Raw genomic sequence first — 15697 nt, 5'->3', positions numbered from 1 at the left:
CGCACAATCACCAATCGCCAGATGGAACTCTGAGATTGCTGTTTTTAGGCTACACATGGTGTGGCTACTATTGTCCTGAAGCCCGTACTCGTTGTGCTGACACCCGTCGGCATCACCGATTTGTCTCCACAGTATTCAAGTGCCTTATATGCATCTTTTATAGGTAATATAGAACGAAAAGTCCGCAGGAAGCCACCGTGTCAATTTTGTAACAACCCGAGGCTGCTGAGGGACGATCAGACGGTTGAAGCAACAAGATACCGTCAGACCTTTGTGTTTAGCAACACTGGGTTCTGCAATCGCGTTGAGTCACAAATCAACATGAGTAATACTCGCCATCCGCAGCTCAAACGATAAAAAATGAGATAGAAACACATGCCTCATAGCCGAAGTACGGAATATTTTTTAATTAATCTCACGAAAAAGCTTTCTTTGATTCGTTATAGCTAGAGAACCAAGTTCAATAAGCGGGCCTGAATTGAACAGCACCTAGCAGCTACGGTAATATTGCCTCTAATTTCTGCAGGGGCTGGTCATGAGCCTACTAATCTCGACCGTTCTGCAAAATCCGCCGGAGCTCGTGAGCCTGAAATTTTCGAGAGCCTTAAACGAGACGCTCATGGTAATCTCGTTTATGATTCTTAAGCATCGGCAGATTTTGCAGAGCGTGGGGTTATCCTCGCGGCCGTGTATAATTTCACGTTTATGTGATCATCGGATGTATATAATCCTGGCCGGATCTTCAACGTAACAACGATTCCATATAATCAAGCTGTGATGGCTCAAACAGCAGTTATTGCAGATAGCCCTATAGTTAAGATAGGTCATGGGCTGATGTCAGTATGTGAACAGTTTTTCCGAAAATATTCTCAGCTAGTACCTGCGTTGAAACCCACTTGTATGGCTTTGCAGATGAGTTGGGTTCCTGAGCCTCCGTCCGACGAACAGTCCTTCGCGTCTATAAAGGCCGGTATCGAAGCTGCCCCTCCTGGTGCAAAGGTTTTCCTGAATAGTGGTAGGTTTGGGACGCGGCAGGCAACAGAGGTGCGATCCATGCACTAACATACTCCACCAGGGGAATTCTATGGGAATTCACCACAGACAGCCAATCTAGAGCTTTTGAACAGGTTCTTTACCAAGTATCCTGAATATGCCGAGCGAACGTTCTTATCTGTTAAAGTGAGTCGATAGTAGGGCATATTGTGTTTGGGCGTCAACAAATCTCTTCTGAAGGGCGCAATTATTGTAGATGAACGCGGCTTTACACCTGATTGCTCGTAAGTCAAAATTTATTGAAAATAGTGTCCATCATCAGCGATTTGCACGATTTGTAATTGTAACTTGTTTTTAGCGAGGCTGGCATTGAGCGTAGTATCAACAACATCGTCGAGAAGCTCGGTCCAAACAAAAAGCTCGATTTGTTCGAACCGGCCCGGTCAGTGGGATGGATAGATGGATGGATCTGACTATGGCTTACAACGGTTCGGGTAAAAATAGTATCGATCCCAAGGTCCCTATAGAGCAGACCATGGCCACGCTCAATAGATATGGTTAGTTTCTAATGTGCCCCGGAACTGATTCGCGATGTTGACTTGTATGAACTTCTAGTTCAGTCTGGAAAGATAGGATCTATCGGTTTGTCTGAATGCTCAGAAGCCACTCTAACACGGGCAAGCAAGGTATTTATCTAACTCCGTCCTATTGTGAGTAACACGATAGTAAGCTCTTAACACAAGGTCGGGAAAGTTGCAGCCGTCGAGATAGAAGTTTCGTTGTGGACATATGAGGAAGAAACACGAAAAGGTGATCACAGATACGTAGTGCGTAAGCGCATATATCTAATACGTATCCAGTGATTACTACTGCCCGCGAACTCGGTATCACTGTAATCGCATACTCGCCTCTTGGGAGAGGATTTTTGACTGGCAAATTCAACCCAGAAGGACTATCTAAACAGGATCATAGGAGCCATATTCCACGGCTCCAGGGAGAGGTTAGTCTTCGCCCTCCCTCCAGATGGTTCATCTATTGACACGCGTTCCAATCAATAGGCTGTTAAAGCCAATATGAATCTGGTCAAAGAGCTGGGCTCAATTGCTAAGAGGAAGAAAGTGACATTAGCTCAGCTTTGCCTGGCATGGGTATGCTCAATTGGCCCACATGTCGTACCCATCCCCAGCTCTACGTAAGCCAATATTTTCCCTCTTTGGCTTACTGACAACAGGCCGTTTATTTACACCAGGCGTGCAGAGAGGACTTTGGAAAACTTTTCCGCTGCTTCAATAGCGCTTACCGAAGAAGATCACGCAGATATAAATCACGCTTTGAACCTTTACCCAGTGTCTGGGGCTCGCTACAGCGAGGGAGGCATGAAGCTTGTATGGGGATAAAGGTCAACTATTGTACTATCCACGAGTTTACGTAGACGACGATTCCTAGAACTAAGTACTTCCCAGTTGGGATAGGATGATCTATGAAAAGCGTAATAGTTGTGGCTGGGGTGGCTAAATATCGGTACCTAATCCGGGGACGCGTATTTGTCGGCCGAGCCTCTAGGTTGGCGGAGTGATATTTATTTTGAAATTGAATCAAGCTTTAATTCCATAACTCACTTCCCGAGTCATCACCTGCGTCGTCTGCCAGCACACACTCTGCCAGCTAGATAGTCTATAGCTCATCCCAATACCTCCCAAAGACCACGACGATCAACCACCAGGATGTGTGGCATATTTGCGATTCACGGAGTTGAAAGACCTGCTACATGGCGCACGAAAGCAATCGCATGCTCCAAGAAACTCAGGCATCGCGGCCCAGATTGGTCGGGGTGCTATGTAGGCAAGGAAGCTATTCTTGTGCATGAACGCTTAGCCATCGTTGGTGTTGGTAGGTTACTTCATCTGGCTTGATCAAGTTGATGTATGCTGAAGCCAAACGGCGCCGCATTTCAGACACGGGTGCCCAACCGTTGGTTAGCGAGGACGGAAAGCTGATTTGGCCGTTAACGGAGAGATTTACAACTATATCGCGCTCCGTAAGTCCTTTGCAGAAGGACAGAAATTCAAGACCCACTCGGATTGTGAAGTTATTCTGCATTTGGTGAGTCAGATTACATGCATAGCATCCAGTTCGGTCTAACCTAGACTTAGTATCGCCAAAAAGATAAAGAGCTATGTAATCTTCTAGACGGCATGTTCTCGTTTGTCCTCCTTGATGAATCCGTAACCCCTACTCGTATCATCGCGGCTCGGGATCCGATCGGCATTACAACTCTCTACCAGGGACGAAGTTCCAAAAATCCGGGAGCAGTCTATTTTGCGTCTGAGCTCAAAGCTCTGGTCGACGAATGTGACGATATCATCTCGTTCCCTCCTGGACACGTCTATGATAGCAAGACAGATACCATCGAACGCTATTTCAAGCCGACTTGGTGGGACGGTGACTCCGAGGCCGAAGGTTCGATTCCAACCAACAAGGTCGATTTGGACTTGGTCAGAACGAAGCTTGAGGAGGCGGTTCGAAAACGTCTCATGAGTGAGGTTCCATATGGAGTACTACTCAGTGGAGGACTAGATAGTAGTCTCATTGCTGCGATCGCGGCAAGAGAAACAGAAAAAGTAGCGCTTGCACAACTCGCCGTGAGGCAGAAGCGCATAGAGGCTATGAGCGGAACCGCAACTCCCAAGGATCTTTTAGTTGATGAAGCAGGTGAAAATAGGCGTTCATTTTTTAAGTTTAGTTTATTCACATGTTTTGTTACAGCAACGCTTGCCGCCTGGCCCCAGTTACACTCGTTCTCGATCGGACTTCCTAATTCGCCAGATCTCCTGGCTGCACGCAAGGCGGCTGCATTCCTTGGGACAGTTCACCACGAATATACATTCACAGTCCAAGAAGGCCTTGACGCGATCCCAGAAGTGATCTACCATTTGGAGACATATGATGTGACGACTGTACGTGCGAGTACTCCAATGTATTTGCTCAGCCGCAAGATCAAGGCTATGGGTGTCAAAATGGTTCTCAGTGGGGAGGGAAGTGATGAAATTTTTGGAGGCAAGTTCTGTGATTCAAGTTGATGAGAGCCGGACTGATATGTCATTGTAGGTTACTTGTACTTCCATGCGGCGCCAACGCCCGAGGCGTTCCACCAGGAATGTGTGAAGCGCGTCAAGAACCTACATACGGCTGACTGTCTACGAGCCAACAAGTAAGCTTTATTACGCTGTGGACAAAGCGTTCTAATAGCAATCTCGCATAGGTCAACCATGGCATGGGGCCTGGAAGCTCGTGTCCCTTTTCTAGACAAGGAGTTCCTCGAAGTAGCAATGAACATTGATCCCAAGTATAAAACCTTTACAAAGGGCTCAGAAACAGAGGTCGACGAAGACGGGAAGCCAAAGATGGAAAAGGCAAGTATGCTAGTTGTCATTGTATTAATCACAACTAATAAGTGTATAAATAGTACATCCTGAGGAAAGCCTTTGATTGTTCTCCAGATGGCAAGGTAAATACATGGTTACGTTGATTCTCCCATCTCCTCGAATTAAAACCGGGCTATTCCATAGCCGTATCTCCCAAGTCCATTCTCTGGCGACAAAAGGAACAATTCTCGGATGGCGTTGGATACTCTTGGATCGACGGGTAAGCTCCACCCATACCGTAGCTGCTGGTCTATGCTTATCCTCCTATAGGATAAAAGACCACGCAGCATCTGCGGTTACGGATGAAGCATTTGCCAACAGGCACAATGCATTCCCAGAAGACACGCCAGATACCAAAGAGGGGTACTTTATTCGCGAAGTCTTCCAGGGTACGTATTCGCTATTCCTAACCGGGTTAGTAACTAATAGAAAACAATGCTGCTTATACACACAGGCTTGTTCCCGACCAAGGCAGCCGCATCCACCGCTGTTCGCTGGATCCCGCGTGGAGACTGGGGATGCGCATCCGATCCGAGCGGACGGAGCGTGAGCATTCACAATGCCGCATACACCGACACCGACTAGATAGAGATCAGATAGAGTTTGACATTTACATTTTATCGACGCAATGAATACAACTATCGATCTGAATTCGCTCGACTTGCGTGTGTGATCCGTTGTCAACATCTACATATATTTCCAGGAATTGCAAGAAAAGAATACGGTATACCACACATACGATGAATGAAGACCTAAAGTAATTAAATATGTACGACCGGAGCTTTTTGCATAAACTGTTTTTCTGCTTTTTGTGGTGAGGATGATGATGCTGTAGAAGAGTAGGTGTATCATATAAAGCAGAACTGCAGGGTAAGGAACGAGCGAGCTACGGAGAGAACGAGAAAGAAAAGCGAGCGAGTGTGACAATAAGTAAAGAAATGCAACGGGTGGGAGAGGAAAAGAGAGGTATCGATTGTGGTAATTAGTGAGGGAAGAGCGAACCGGGCCGACAATCAGAGCAATCAAAAAAACAAGAAAACAATCAATCACAGAAAAAGAAAAGTAATTAGACACAGGGAAAACCCAAGTCAAGGCAAACGTTTGTTCAAGAGTAAGTAATTTGTGGTAACCGCAGAACCAGAGGGGGGGTGGGATCGTTAAGGCCGTAAGTCGACGGGAGAAAAGTTCACAGAACAAATGGAAAAGACAAACAAAAAAACACACAGCGCAAGGGGCAATAGATAACACAATGTCTTTTCCTTTTTTTTCTCCCCCGTCTGGCATCGAAGATAAAAGGGGTTGCAAAGAAGAGTTCAAGACCGGTCCTGAGCGAGGTAAACTGCGATTCCTGAATCGACGCTCGGTGCGGGCTAGGTGCTGGCTTGCGAGGTGTGGTTGAAGTCGACGCGACGGGGGGAGGGACGGGAGTAAGCGACGCCGATCCTCGACGCGAACCCGGGATCGGGCTCATCGTGCCCCATGCCGGTTTGGCGCTCTCCGAACGTCTCGCGCCCGCGCGACTCGCGGATCCTCCGGTCCTGCTCGAGGGCCGTTCGGGCGTAGCGGATTCCCTGAGTCGAGTCCCAAATTTTGCATTGGCGCTCGACTCGGTTCGGGCGTCTCGTAGGTACGAGCTGGGTGCGCCTGGTATTCTTCGTACTGGCACACGCGCGCCGTTGGGTCCGCGTGCGGTCGGCTGGACGGTGATTCGGTCTGCACCCCAGTAAGAGAACGACATTTTAGATTTTCGGTCCGATTCGTCCGATTCGGCCCCTTCGTCCTCGTCTTCCTCGTCCTCGCGTATGGGGGCTTTGTTCTTCAACGCAGAGTTGTCGATCGATGCGCCGGTGCGGGTTCTTGTTATACTATAATACCATTAATACGAGTAAGCCATGAGTATCAGAGGGACTCACTCCTCCATGGACACGATCCCCGCACGCGGCTTGGTGACATCCTCAATGGCCCAAGTCTCAATCTTGATGAACTTGTACAAGTTTCGAGGCTTGACCTGAGTCGCCCTCCTTCCCACCGTCGCACTTTTCGAGGAACCGTTGGCGGCCGGGAGCTTGTCCCTGCTCCCTCCAGACACGAGCGGCATGGTCGTCACGCCCGTACGCTGACACCGCAAAACCACATCGTTGAACGAGACAAGCCAGAAATCCTTCTTCCCGCCCAACCCGCTCGACCCCGGTTGAAGCACATCCGAAAGACGGCGGAACGAGTTTTTGCCTCGGACGTTTTTGTTGGGCGTGGTCGTTGGCGGGCCGGACACCGTGCGGTTCACGTCGGGCGCTGTCGGATCGGGGTGCAGTGGTCGCTCGTTGACCAGTAACCGAGAAGGTTTAGGCACGGCCAATTGCTAGATCACCCCCTCCTTTAGTCCGGTGCCGAATCCAAAACGACGGACAGACACGCACCTTGACCTTGTCCATCCCCTCGATTCTCGCAAACACATCCCACGTGCGATCCCTCTCCTCCTTTTGGGTCTTTTCATCCTCAATCGACCGCACAATGCGCTCAACCTCGGCAACCATCTCGAGCGTGGACTCATACTCGTAAGTCGACGGATCCGTCTGGAACAGCAAGTTTTGGAACAAGAGCGGGTACTTGAGCAGTCGTTGAAACGGTTTGGATAATGAAATGGCCAGTCCAGTTTCGCACTTGTCAGCAGCGACTTCTTCCAATCGCTACGTAAATAAAAGCAAAGAGTCAGTCCCCGATACGTAAGAGATAAAGCAAAGATCGGGAGAGGGCAGGGCAGATAGGAGAAAGTGACAAGCGTCGCCTGGCGGAATGGCCGCGAGCGCTATACAGGACCAACACGTGGCCGCGAAGCAAAAACACGACGCGGAGTGGGGCGATGAATGACGAACCCATGTGATGTTCAGCAAGGCGAGGCAAGTGTCCAAAAAGCGATTTAGACCAGAAAAAGCAATACGTGTGACGTACCTGGAGAGCCTTGCAGACCTGGGTCCATTGCGCCGCGTCTTGGTTCCGAGGTCGTTTGGTCACGTTGGCGGCGGCGAGCGCATTGTCGACTTGTTCGAGTGCGCGCTCGAGATGCAAAACGTATTTGGCGTAGCCTCGAAGGATGTGTGACTGCATGGGGATCAATCAGTGCCTGGGTCAAGAAAAAAGCAGAATTGAACTAGACTGACATGCGCAACAAAGATGTCGGCCAGGCTTCGGACCAGGGGATATTGCTCCTCGTATCGTTTCTGGAGGCCTTCACGTAGTGTGAGATGACCAGGGAGGATGACTTCCTCCAACACCTCGAGGCATATCCGCAAGTCTTCGGGAAGCTGCTGGGCGGTGATTCCAAGCCCGAGTACGCCCGCTGGTAGGTCGCGACTGCCGCCTCGGCGCTGGAAACGCTGCTTGAGTGCCGAGGTGGCACCCCTGCGGTCAAACTCGTGTTCGGCCAACGACTGTCGGCCCAACGAGTGTGATGATGCGGCCGCGGTATGACCGCGAGGTTGGGGTGGTAGCGATTGGTGCGAGCGAGCAGGGAACGGGACGGGAACCTTGCCCGAACCAGCCCGACGCTGAGCGGGAGTTCCGTAGGGGCTCTTGCCTGCCGAGGGTGTCTGGCGTCTACGGGAAGGAAGTTTGCCCTCGTCGTCCGAATCATAGCTGTCTGCACCGTCGTCTATAGTAGGTGCACGGTGTTTGGACCTAGGTGTTTCCGCGCGGGTCTGGTGGGTAGAAGTAGAAGCAGGACCAGGCGTGGGGGATAGGAACCGGGCGGCTATTGGGAGGTGATCAAGGGATTCAGCTGGAGAAGCCGCTCGTCGAAGCGATGCGCGCTCTTCGTCGAGGATGGTATTGGTGTCTGCAGGGTGGTAGAGTGATGGTGCAGGGGGGACAGCCGCGAAGGGGTGCAATAGAGAGTCGATGAACGTTTCTTTGAGCTTGATGAGCTCGCCCACGTATCTAAAAGGAATAAGGAATAATTCCAACGGAATGAATGGGCACTCACCGCTCTTCACTGGCAACAATCTCCCATAAAACCTCTTGTCGAGTGCGCTCTCTGGATCCCAGATTGGTGACAAGATCATTCTCGGCGGCCTCGGACCAGCTCGCCGCTGCCTGAATCGCGCTTGTGCCAGACATGTGTGAATAGGGGGTGCCGCTGCGGATTGTCATGCTGGCTGCCTCGTTGGGATATGTGCGTGTGGACTGGGTAGGAGAGTGTGCGACTCTTCCGGATGCAGCAGTGGTCCTTCCCGACGAGGTGCTGATCTTTGGAGGAGTATTGGTGCCTTCACGGAAGCGAGCAGCGCTGTTTGGCCGGATACGGTAGTATGTTGTTGTTGTCGTCTGGGGCTGTGGTGACTGGGAGTGTGATTGGCTGTGGGAAGGCTGGGGCGGGGGGATCTGGATCTGCTCAGACTCGGGCTCTGGCAGGGGGACGGGGATGGTGCCAGGTGTCGGAGGGGGAGACCTGAACGCTACTTTCCGCCGAGCTGCCGAGTCGGGGCCGTGTTCACTCTGCTGCGAGGGCCTGGACGATGCTGTTGAGTGTGTTTGGGTGTGTGTTGGCGGTGGTGATGCTGCTCGTTGTTGGGCAGGAGGCGGGGTCGGAGTCGGTATTGGGGTGACAGCAGGCGGTGTCGCAGTGGGTGTCGGGGTCGCGGTGGCAGGAAGGGGGATGCTGGGGGGTGTCGGGGGGAGCAATGGCGGCAGGGAGAGGGCCGGGGCGGACACATGCTTCAACCACGAGTCGTCTGGGCGGGTGGTCTTGGGGGGCGGAGGGGGAGGCAACTTCTCCTCGTCTTCTCCCCCTCCTGCTCCTGCTCGTTCACGGCTCCGTTCCCTGCGCAGTTTCCGGATAAATGCCTTCATCGTCGGGGTCCTGCGCACCAAAAACGACGACAGTTGACAGAGGGAGAGAAGAAGGGAAACCAACCGGGCACGTGCCACCAACATCTCGGCGCTTACTTGTTTGATCACCATGCGACACACTCTCTCCCTCTCATCCCCATGCTAGAACCCGCCCATACTACCAAACACCTCCCCTTTCTCCACATTCCCTTCCGCGAACATGTGTTTGTTCTTGCACAGGCCGATGATGGTGTGTCCAATGGTACCACACTCTGGTTGGGAGGCCAGCTCTTAGCGGCATACATCGCTTCGCTTCCGACACCGCCTAAACCACCGCTCGTGTCATCGAGCTGGGAAGTGGTATTGGTTTCACCGCGTATGTCCAGTCTTCCTCCTCGCTACTTTCCCCAACACCGCTTTTTTCCTCCTTTTTTTAGCCTTGTACTCGCAAGTTTGGGCTACCACGTCCTCGCAACAGACGGACACCCCTCAGTCCTCGCTCTCCTCACCCAAAACATCCAGCGAAACGCTCAGAACTTACCGGGCTCTGTTCAAGTCCGCGAGCTTGACTGGTGTGTTCCGCCCGAACGTTGGGACTGGTCCGATCCGAGCAGTATAACCTCACCACGCGCATATAGTGAGTTTATTCAATTAACCCGATTGGTGGTAATCCAAAAAATAGATAAAGAAAAGATAAAATGTAATTCTATTTCAACGCAGTAGGTGATCCTGAACTTCGAGTTGCTCCCCCGGTCTTTGATCTGATCGTCACGGCCGATACTCTCTATGTACCTCACCTCACCCCGCACCTCCTCCGCACACTCGACCATCTCCAGGCACTGACACCTGTCACTGGTTCATCATTATCCTCTCCCAGCTCGGACTCCAACCACCAGCCAAAGGTCACACCAATCGTGCCGACAACCGACGACGCTTGTTGCGTTCGAGCGTCGAGACCCTGCTCTTATCGACGCCGCTCTCGCACTCATCCCCGGCTCGCTCACTCGGATACCGCACAAAAAGCTTTCAAAGGCTTTACAAAGAGCGGGCTGGAAATGGGACGCAAGTGATTGGGACGGCGTGGAAATATGGAAAATCAAGTGGGGGAACTCAAAATGAGACGGATTCCCCTGGATCAAACTAACTCGAAACGGGGCCAAACAAAGGGGGGCTAAGTTTTTTTTGGGTTTAGAGTGGTGTGAAGGTTTGCTGCTCCTTGCGCTTGTACGCCTTCATCGAAAAATAATATGTATATGCTCGTGCGGTCATACAAAATCATAAACAAAGAATCTAACCCCCCAGCTAGTTGTTTATAAGAGCTTGTAAAATGCCCTCCATGGGCGCCAACGCAAGACGACCTCCAAACCCACAATCACTCGCCCGTATCCATATTAAAACCTGTGGCGTAGGAACAGGCGTCTCGACATCTTCTCGCCTAGTCGAAACAAGATTCAAATCCCTATCGAATCCATGTGCGCTCTTTATTCCCCCCGTCCAAGTCAGTTCCATCTCTCAACAAAAGACACAAAACGTACCAAGTCACGCCAAGTCTCAGCTTCATCGCTCTCCGCCTGAAGCTGATAAATCTGAACAAACCCTCTAAACGTCAACTCTCCTCGCTCGTTCACGTCCAACGTCGACTTGAATTCCTCTTTTGTATCCGCAGACCACGAGTGGCCCATCGTGTCGCGCGCCCAAGCGTCCAGTCCAGCCTCTGTCAACACGCCTGAAGTTTGCGAAGGCAGCTGGGGCCGGATCTTCGTCGGAGTCTTGTTCAAGTCGATTTTAGAGACCGAGTGGCTCATGTCGATCGTCGTCGAGGACGACTTGGCCGAGGTCGGTTTGCTGTACTTGTGGAAAATGTGCGCGAGTGCTGCTTCAAACTGCCTAACCCAATTTATTTTCTACGCTATTTAGGAAGAGGGGAGGACAAGGGGGGAAACGCACCTTCTTGGAGACGGTTCCGCTGCTGTCGAGCAACTGGACGGATTTCCCGGCGTTGCGGCGTCCTGATTGGGTGTTTGGTTCGGGTGTTTCGGCGCGGGCGGTTGGTGTGACTAGGTAGTGGGTTGAGTGTGGAGGGGTCGGGAGAGGTTGGAAGGAGACGTACATATTCCAGATGTATCGGCCTTGTGGTCAGTTTCTCTTCGTGTCGATACGAGAATCAGGTTTCGGTCGAATCCGTGAGCAGACTGGTACACGTCTCAGTCTCGTAGTTGAAGTGTGTCGTTGTAAAACGAACTCACAAGATCCCTCCACGTCTCTTCTTCATCGTTCTCAGTCTGCAACTGATATATCTGAATAAACCCATTAAACCTGGCTCTTCCATTAAACCCAACCCCGTTAAAACTGACTCGAATAAACAAACATACGTCAAGTTCCCCTGATCGTCCACATCCAAGGTGTCCTTCATCTCCTCCTTGGTCTCATCCGGAAAGGAGCGCCATTCGTATCCCGGGCCCAATCGTCCAGCCCACACTCCTCCATCCACGCGTTTTCCACGAGGGAGATCAACCGTTGTGGAGACGTATGTGGCGGAGGCCTCGGCGTACAGTATTTGGAGAATATCTGCGCCAGGGCCGTCATAAACTAAATAAAAATAAAAATAAAGAGTTAAAATCCGGCCCATAAAAATATCAAAATGGCAGGTCAAAATAAACAAACGCACCTTTTGAGAAACAGCACCGTCATCGTCCAGCAACTGCACCTCGTTCAGATTCCGTCGCCCTTGATGCGTGAATGGTTCGGGGTATCTGGCCTATACTCGGAATCGGAAAATACGTCTGCCATGGCGGGTAAGAGCAAGGAGCTCACTCGATCACGTGAACATTGGTGGATTGGACACGCTCGACGACCATGTCAAGAACGCCGCTCTCGATCGAATCGTTGGTGGAAAAGCAAAAGGCCGAGCAGGAGGCGGCGTCCAAGCCCAAGTTTTTGACGCGCGAAGAGAGGGCGAAGCTTGCGATCGAACGGAGGGCGGCGGAGATTAGGGTGAGCGGGAGAAGGAGCAGAGGGCAAAGGAGGAGAGGGAGCGTTTGGAACGGGATGCACAGACATTGAGTCGGCCAAAGGATGTCGAGATGCGCGATGGGAGGTATGACAGGGAAAAGGACCGAGATAGGATCGAGACCGGGACCGGGACAGAGGGGATAAGTATGGAGGTCGATGTAAGTATTAGCCACATGTATGCCGTTGTGTGTGAGCTTACGCGTTGCACCATAGACGATGAACGCAATCGAAAACGAGACGACCGCAGGCCAGCGTTCCAAAACGGCATTCCTACTGGCCCACGAGCAGAACGAGACAAGGACAAGGGCGCTCCACCTCCACCTCCCCCGAAATCAGGCACTCCCCCGCCCCCTCCACCTCCCAGCGACGCACCATTCGTTCCACCCATCTCGGACACGGATCTTTCAGCGATCCGGTCGCGGTACCTGGGGGTCGACAAGAAAAAGCGTAAAATACGCAAGATGAACGACCGCAAGTTTGTGTTTGACTGGGATGAACAGGAGGACACAGGCTCGACTCAGCAGTCCAGCGCTGTTATGTTTGGACGAGGTCATCTCGCCGGGATGGAGGATGGTGGAGGGGAGAGGATGGCGGACGCCAAGGAGCGAAGGGCTGCTGCTAGGCACGGGGCGGACGAGAGGCATTGGAGTGACAAGCCTCTGAACGAGATGAAGGAGCGAGATTGGCGAATCTTTAGGGAGGACTTTAGTATTGCTTGTCGAGGCAAGTCGTCACTCTATTCTTCCCCAGGCTCACTCTGATAACCTTGTTTAGGTGGAAATATTCCCTTCCCCTTGCGTTCCTGGACCGAGTCCGAGATTCCCCAAGCGATTCTCGATGTAATTTCTGCGATAGGGTACGAAGAGCCCTCACCTATTCAGCGTCAAGCTATCCCGATAGGTCTTCAAAACCGAGATGTAATCGGCATTGCAGAAACAGGTTCCGGTAAAACAGCATCGTTCGTCATTCCTATGCTAGTATACATTCAATCTCTCCCTGCTCTCGACGATGTCAACCGACACTTGGGTCCTTATGCACTCATCCTTGCACCAACGCGTGAATTGGCTCAACAGATTGAAGCAGAGACGAGAAAGTTTGCCACTCCCCTGGGTTACAAGTGCGTTTCGATTGTCGGTGGACGGGCAGTGGAGGAGCAACAGTTCAACCTCCGCGAGGGTGCGGAAATTATCATCGCTACGCCCGGTCGTTTAAAGGACGTTATCGACCGACACGTCCTTGTCCTCTCTCAATGCACATACGTGGTAATGGACGAAGCAGACCGAATGGTGCATCTTGGTTTCGAAGCGGACCTTACATTCATCTTGGATGCTCTGCCAGCTGAAAGCCTCAAAGTCGAGGACGAAATGGACTTGGACGGTAGACATGGAGTCGTACGAGACTCGAGCGGGCAAAAGGGCAAGACCCGAGTGACAACGCTCTTTTCGGCCACTATGCCCCCTGCTGTAGAACGCCTGGCGAGAAAGTACTTGAGGCGGCCAGCAGTTATTACCATCGGTGAGGCCGGAAGGGCTGTGGAGAGTGTGGAGCAGCGAGTCGAGTTTGTTATTGGAGACGATAAGAAAAAGTAAGTCTGGCTGTCCTACCGGTATGCGCCGGATTAACATAGTTCATAGAGCTCGGCTATTGGACATTCTCAACAACGGAGGGTTCCAACCTCCTATCATTGTGTTCGTCAATCAGAAGAAGACAGCGGATATGGTTGCAAAGGATTTGTCCCGCGCTGGCGTGCGTCCTATTCCTGCCCTCTCTCACGCATGTACTGACTTGTTGAATAGTGGAGCACGTCAACCCTGCACTCTGGAAAAAACCAAGAGCAGCGAGAAGCTGCGTTGCAAGCTCTGCGTACAGGCGAGGCCGACGTGCTTGTCGCAACAGACCTGGCAGGACGTGGTATTGATGTGCAAGACGTCTCGCTGGTCATCAACTACCAGATGGCGAACACAATTGAGGCTTATGTCCATCGTATTGGTACGTGATACCTTCTTAATTATTAGGTTTAACTAATGGGGAACTGCGGTGCAGGTCGTACTGGACGCTGGTAAAACGGTGTTGCGATCACATTCCTTACAAACGATGATGACGAGGTCATGTACGATCTCAAGCAGGAGATTTCCAAGAGTCCGATATCCAAGGTACCACCAGAGTTGGCGAGACACGAGGCTGCACAGCAAAAAGTGACAAAGGACATGAAGAGGAAACGAGACGGAGAGGATCAGGGATAGTTGTTTTTGTGTACTGTAGCCGCATATTGCCGAGGACAATATAAAAGCACACATGTCGATTTAAAATAATACACGCTTGCGCAGGGTCGGTTCCAGAGTCGGACGATCTTATCTCTAATCTTGTGCACGTGCGAGAAGCGCACGGCCTCGGATTGCATGACGCAGTTTGGGTCCGGGATACTCGTCAGAGCGAATTAGCGGGCTCCATTCTCTCTGTTGCTCTCCACCACGACACGATGGCTACACAGAGGAAATCAAGCGCTACCCCAAGACCGAGCCGAACGAAAGGCTGACGCGCTCGCAAAGTACAATGACACGGAAGGACACTTCTCACTCGTAGGTCAGAATCATATAGCTATTCGTTATTATACCGGCACTGATGCAAGGGGATATGGTACAGGAACTTCCGCCTGGCTGACCTGGTGACGATCATGAACGGCTTCTGCGGCTCGTTTTCGATCTTCTCGTCCGCACGTTTCCTCATCAGCCACGACGAATCCGAACTCTACGCCGCCCTCGCTTTCCCACTCGCGGCCTCATGTTCGATTTCTTTGACGGTAAAGTAGCCCGGTGGAGACAGAGCTCCAGTCTACTTGGCCAGGAGTTGGACAGTCTTGCGGATTTGGTACGGTCGACAGTTTACAAATAAACTTAAATTTGCTCATAATTAATATGCTTTATTTGGTTTTAGATATCATTCGGAGTGGCTCCTGCATTGTTGGCGTTTACGATCGGTTTCCGCACGCTATTGGATCAAATCGTTTTGACTGTCTTTATCTGCTGTGGTCTTGCGCGGCTAGCGCGCTTCAACGCCACCGTGGCCTCGGTCCCCAAAGACGCAACCGGAAAATCCAAGTACTTTGAAGGTTTACCCATCCCTTCGTCGCTCACTCTTGTCGGTCTCATGACCTATTGGGTGCGTCAGGGATGGACCGGACTCCAGGCGGGCAGGGTTTGCCCTTGGGCGTTATTCAGCTTTGGGGCAAGCCTGGTGGGAACGGCGAGGTCCACACGGCTGCCGTTGTATTCGGATGCTGGGCTGCGGCGATGGTGAGCAAGACGCTTCATGTACCTAAGCCTTGAAACTCTTTTGCTTGTGTCGATTCAATTTGGGATACACGAAAATATAGGGAAATCTTATATCTAGTAATAGTGTCGTAACTTATGTCACATAACACTCGCCGTGAATCACACACGATG

At 51.5% G+C, this 15697-nt stretch overlaps 6 protein-coding genes across 6 annotated transcripts; 4 read left to right on the top strand and 2 right to left on the bottom strand.

The window, feature by feature from the left end:
* Positions 1-900: 900 nt before the first annotated feature.
* Positions 901-2390, top strand: RhiXN_01573 (aldo/keto reductase family protein; the record flags this gene model as incomplete). The annotated part of the gene is made up of 10 exons (XM_043321392.1): positions 901-1015; positions 1076-1179; positions 1234-1277; positions 1352-1435; positions 1498-1550; positions 1609-1679; positions 1737-1803; positions 1854-1993; positions 2052-2185; positions 2243-2390. The coding sequence occupies 10 exons, from the start codon at positions 901-903 to the stop codon at positions 2388-2390; spliced, it is 960 nt and encodes a 319-aa protein (XP_043187215.1).
* Positions 2391-2717: 327 nt separating this feature from the next.
* Positions 2718-5003, top strand: RhiXN_01572 (asparagine synthase; the record flags this gene model as incomplete). The annotated part of the gene is made up of 10 exons (XM_043321391.1): positions 2718-2883; positions 2928-2968; positions 3010-3096; positions 3147-3705; positions 3760-4059; positions 4102-4204; positions 4256-4410; positions 4563-4638; positions 4689-4807; positions 4873-5003. The coding sequence occupies 10 exons, from the start codon at positions 2718-2720 to the stop codon at positions 5001-5003; spliced, it is 1737 nt and encodes a 578-aa protein (XP_043187214.1).
* Positions 5004-5604: 601 nt separating this feature from the next.
* RhiXN_01571 (RhoGEF domain protein) lies at positions 5605-9263 on the bottom strand (the record flags this gene model as incomplete). The annotated part of the gene is made up of 6 exons (XM_043321390.1): positions 5605-6283; positions 6332-6777; positions 6836-7105; positions 7368-7517; positions 7577-8351; positions 8398-9263. The coding sequence occupies 6 exons, from the start codon at positions 9261-9263 to the stop codon at positions 5605-5607; spliced, it is 3186 nt and encodes a 1061-aa protein (XP_043187213.1).
* Positions 9264-9401: 138 nt separating this feature from the next.
* Positions 9402-10312, top strand: RhiXN_01570 (methyltransferase domain protein; the record flags this gene model as incomplete). Its single annotated transcript, XM_043321389.1, has 2 exons — positions 9402-9879; positions 9963-10312. 2 exons carry the CDS (start codon positions 9402-9404, stop codon positions 10310-10312), a joined length of 828 nt encoding a protein of 275 aa, XP_043187212.1.
* Positions 10313-10544: 232 nt separating this feature from the next.
* Positions 10545-12032, bottom strand: RhiXN_01569 (EF-hand 1, calcium-binding site protein; the record flags this gene model as incomplete). The annotated part of the gene is made up of 8 exons (XM_043321388.1): positions 10545-10721; positions 10778-11125; positions 11190-11299; positions 11353-11434; positions 11489-11558; positions 11615-11831; positions 11907-11943; positions 12024-12032. 8 exons carry the CDS (start codon positions 12030-12032, stop codon positions 10545-10547), a joined length of 1050 nt encoding a protein of 349 aa, XP_043187211.1.
* A 66-nt stretch (positions 12033-12098) lies between these two features.
* On the top strand, positions 12099-15580 carry RhiXN_01568 (DEAD/DEAH box helicase; the record flags this gene model as incomplete). Its single annotated transcript, XM_043321387.1, has 12 exons — positions 12099-12236; positions 12299-12416; positions 12468-12971; positions 13029-13839; positions 13889-14000; positions 14051-14243; positions 14582-14680; positions 14746-14833; positions 14898-15037; positions 15064-15122; positions 15189-15413; positions 15473-15580. The coding sequence occupies 12 exons, from the start codon at positions 12099-12101 to the stop codon at positions 15578-15580; spliced, it is 2595 nt and encodes an 864-aa protein (XP_043187210.1).
* Positions 15581-15697: the final 117 nt, after the last annotated feature.

This window comes from Rhizoctonia solani, chromosome 16 (genome assembly GCF_016906535.1).
Source record: "Rhizoctonia solani chromosome 16, complete sequence".
NCBI lineage: Eukaryota > Fungi > Basidiomycota > Agaricomycetes > Cantharellales > Ceratobasidiaceae > Rhizoctonia > Rhizoctonia solani.
Note: the sequence above shows the minus strand (reverse complement) of the source record. Positions and strands in the feature narration are given on the sequence as shown.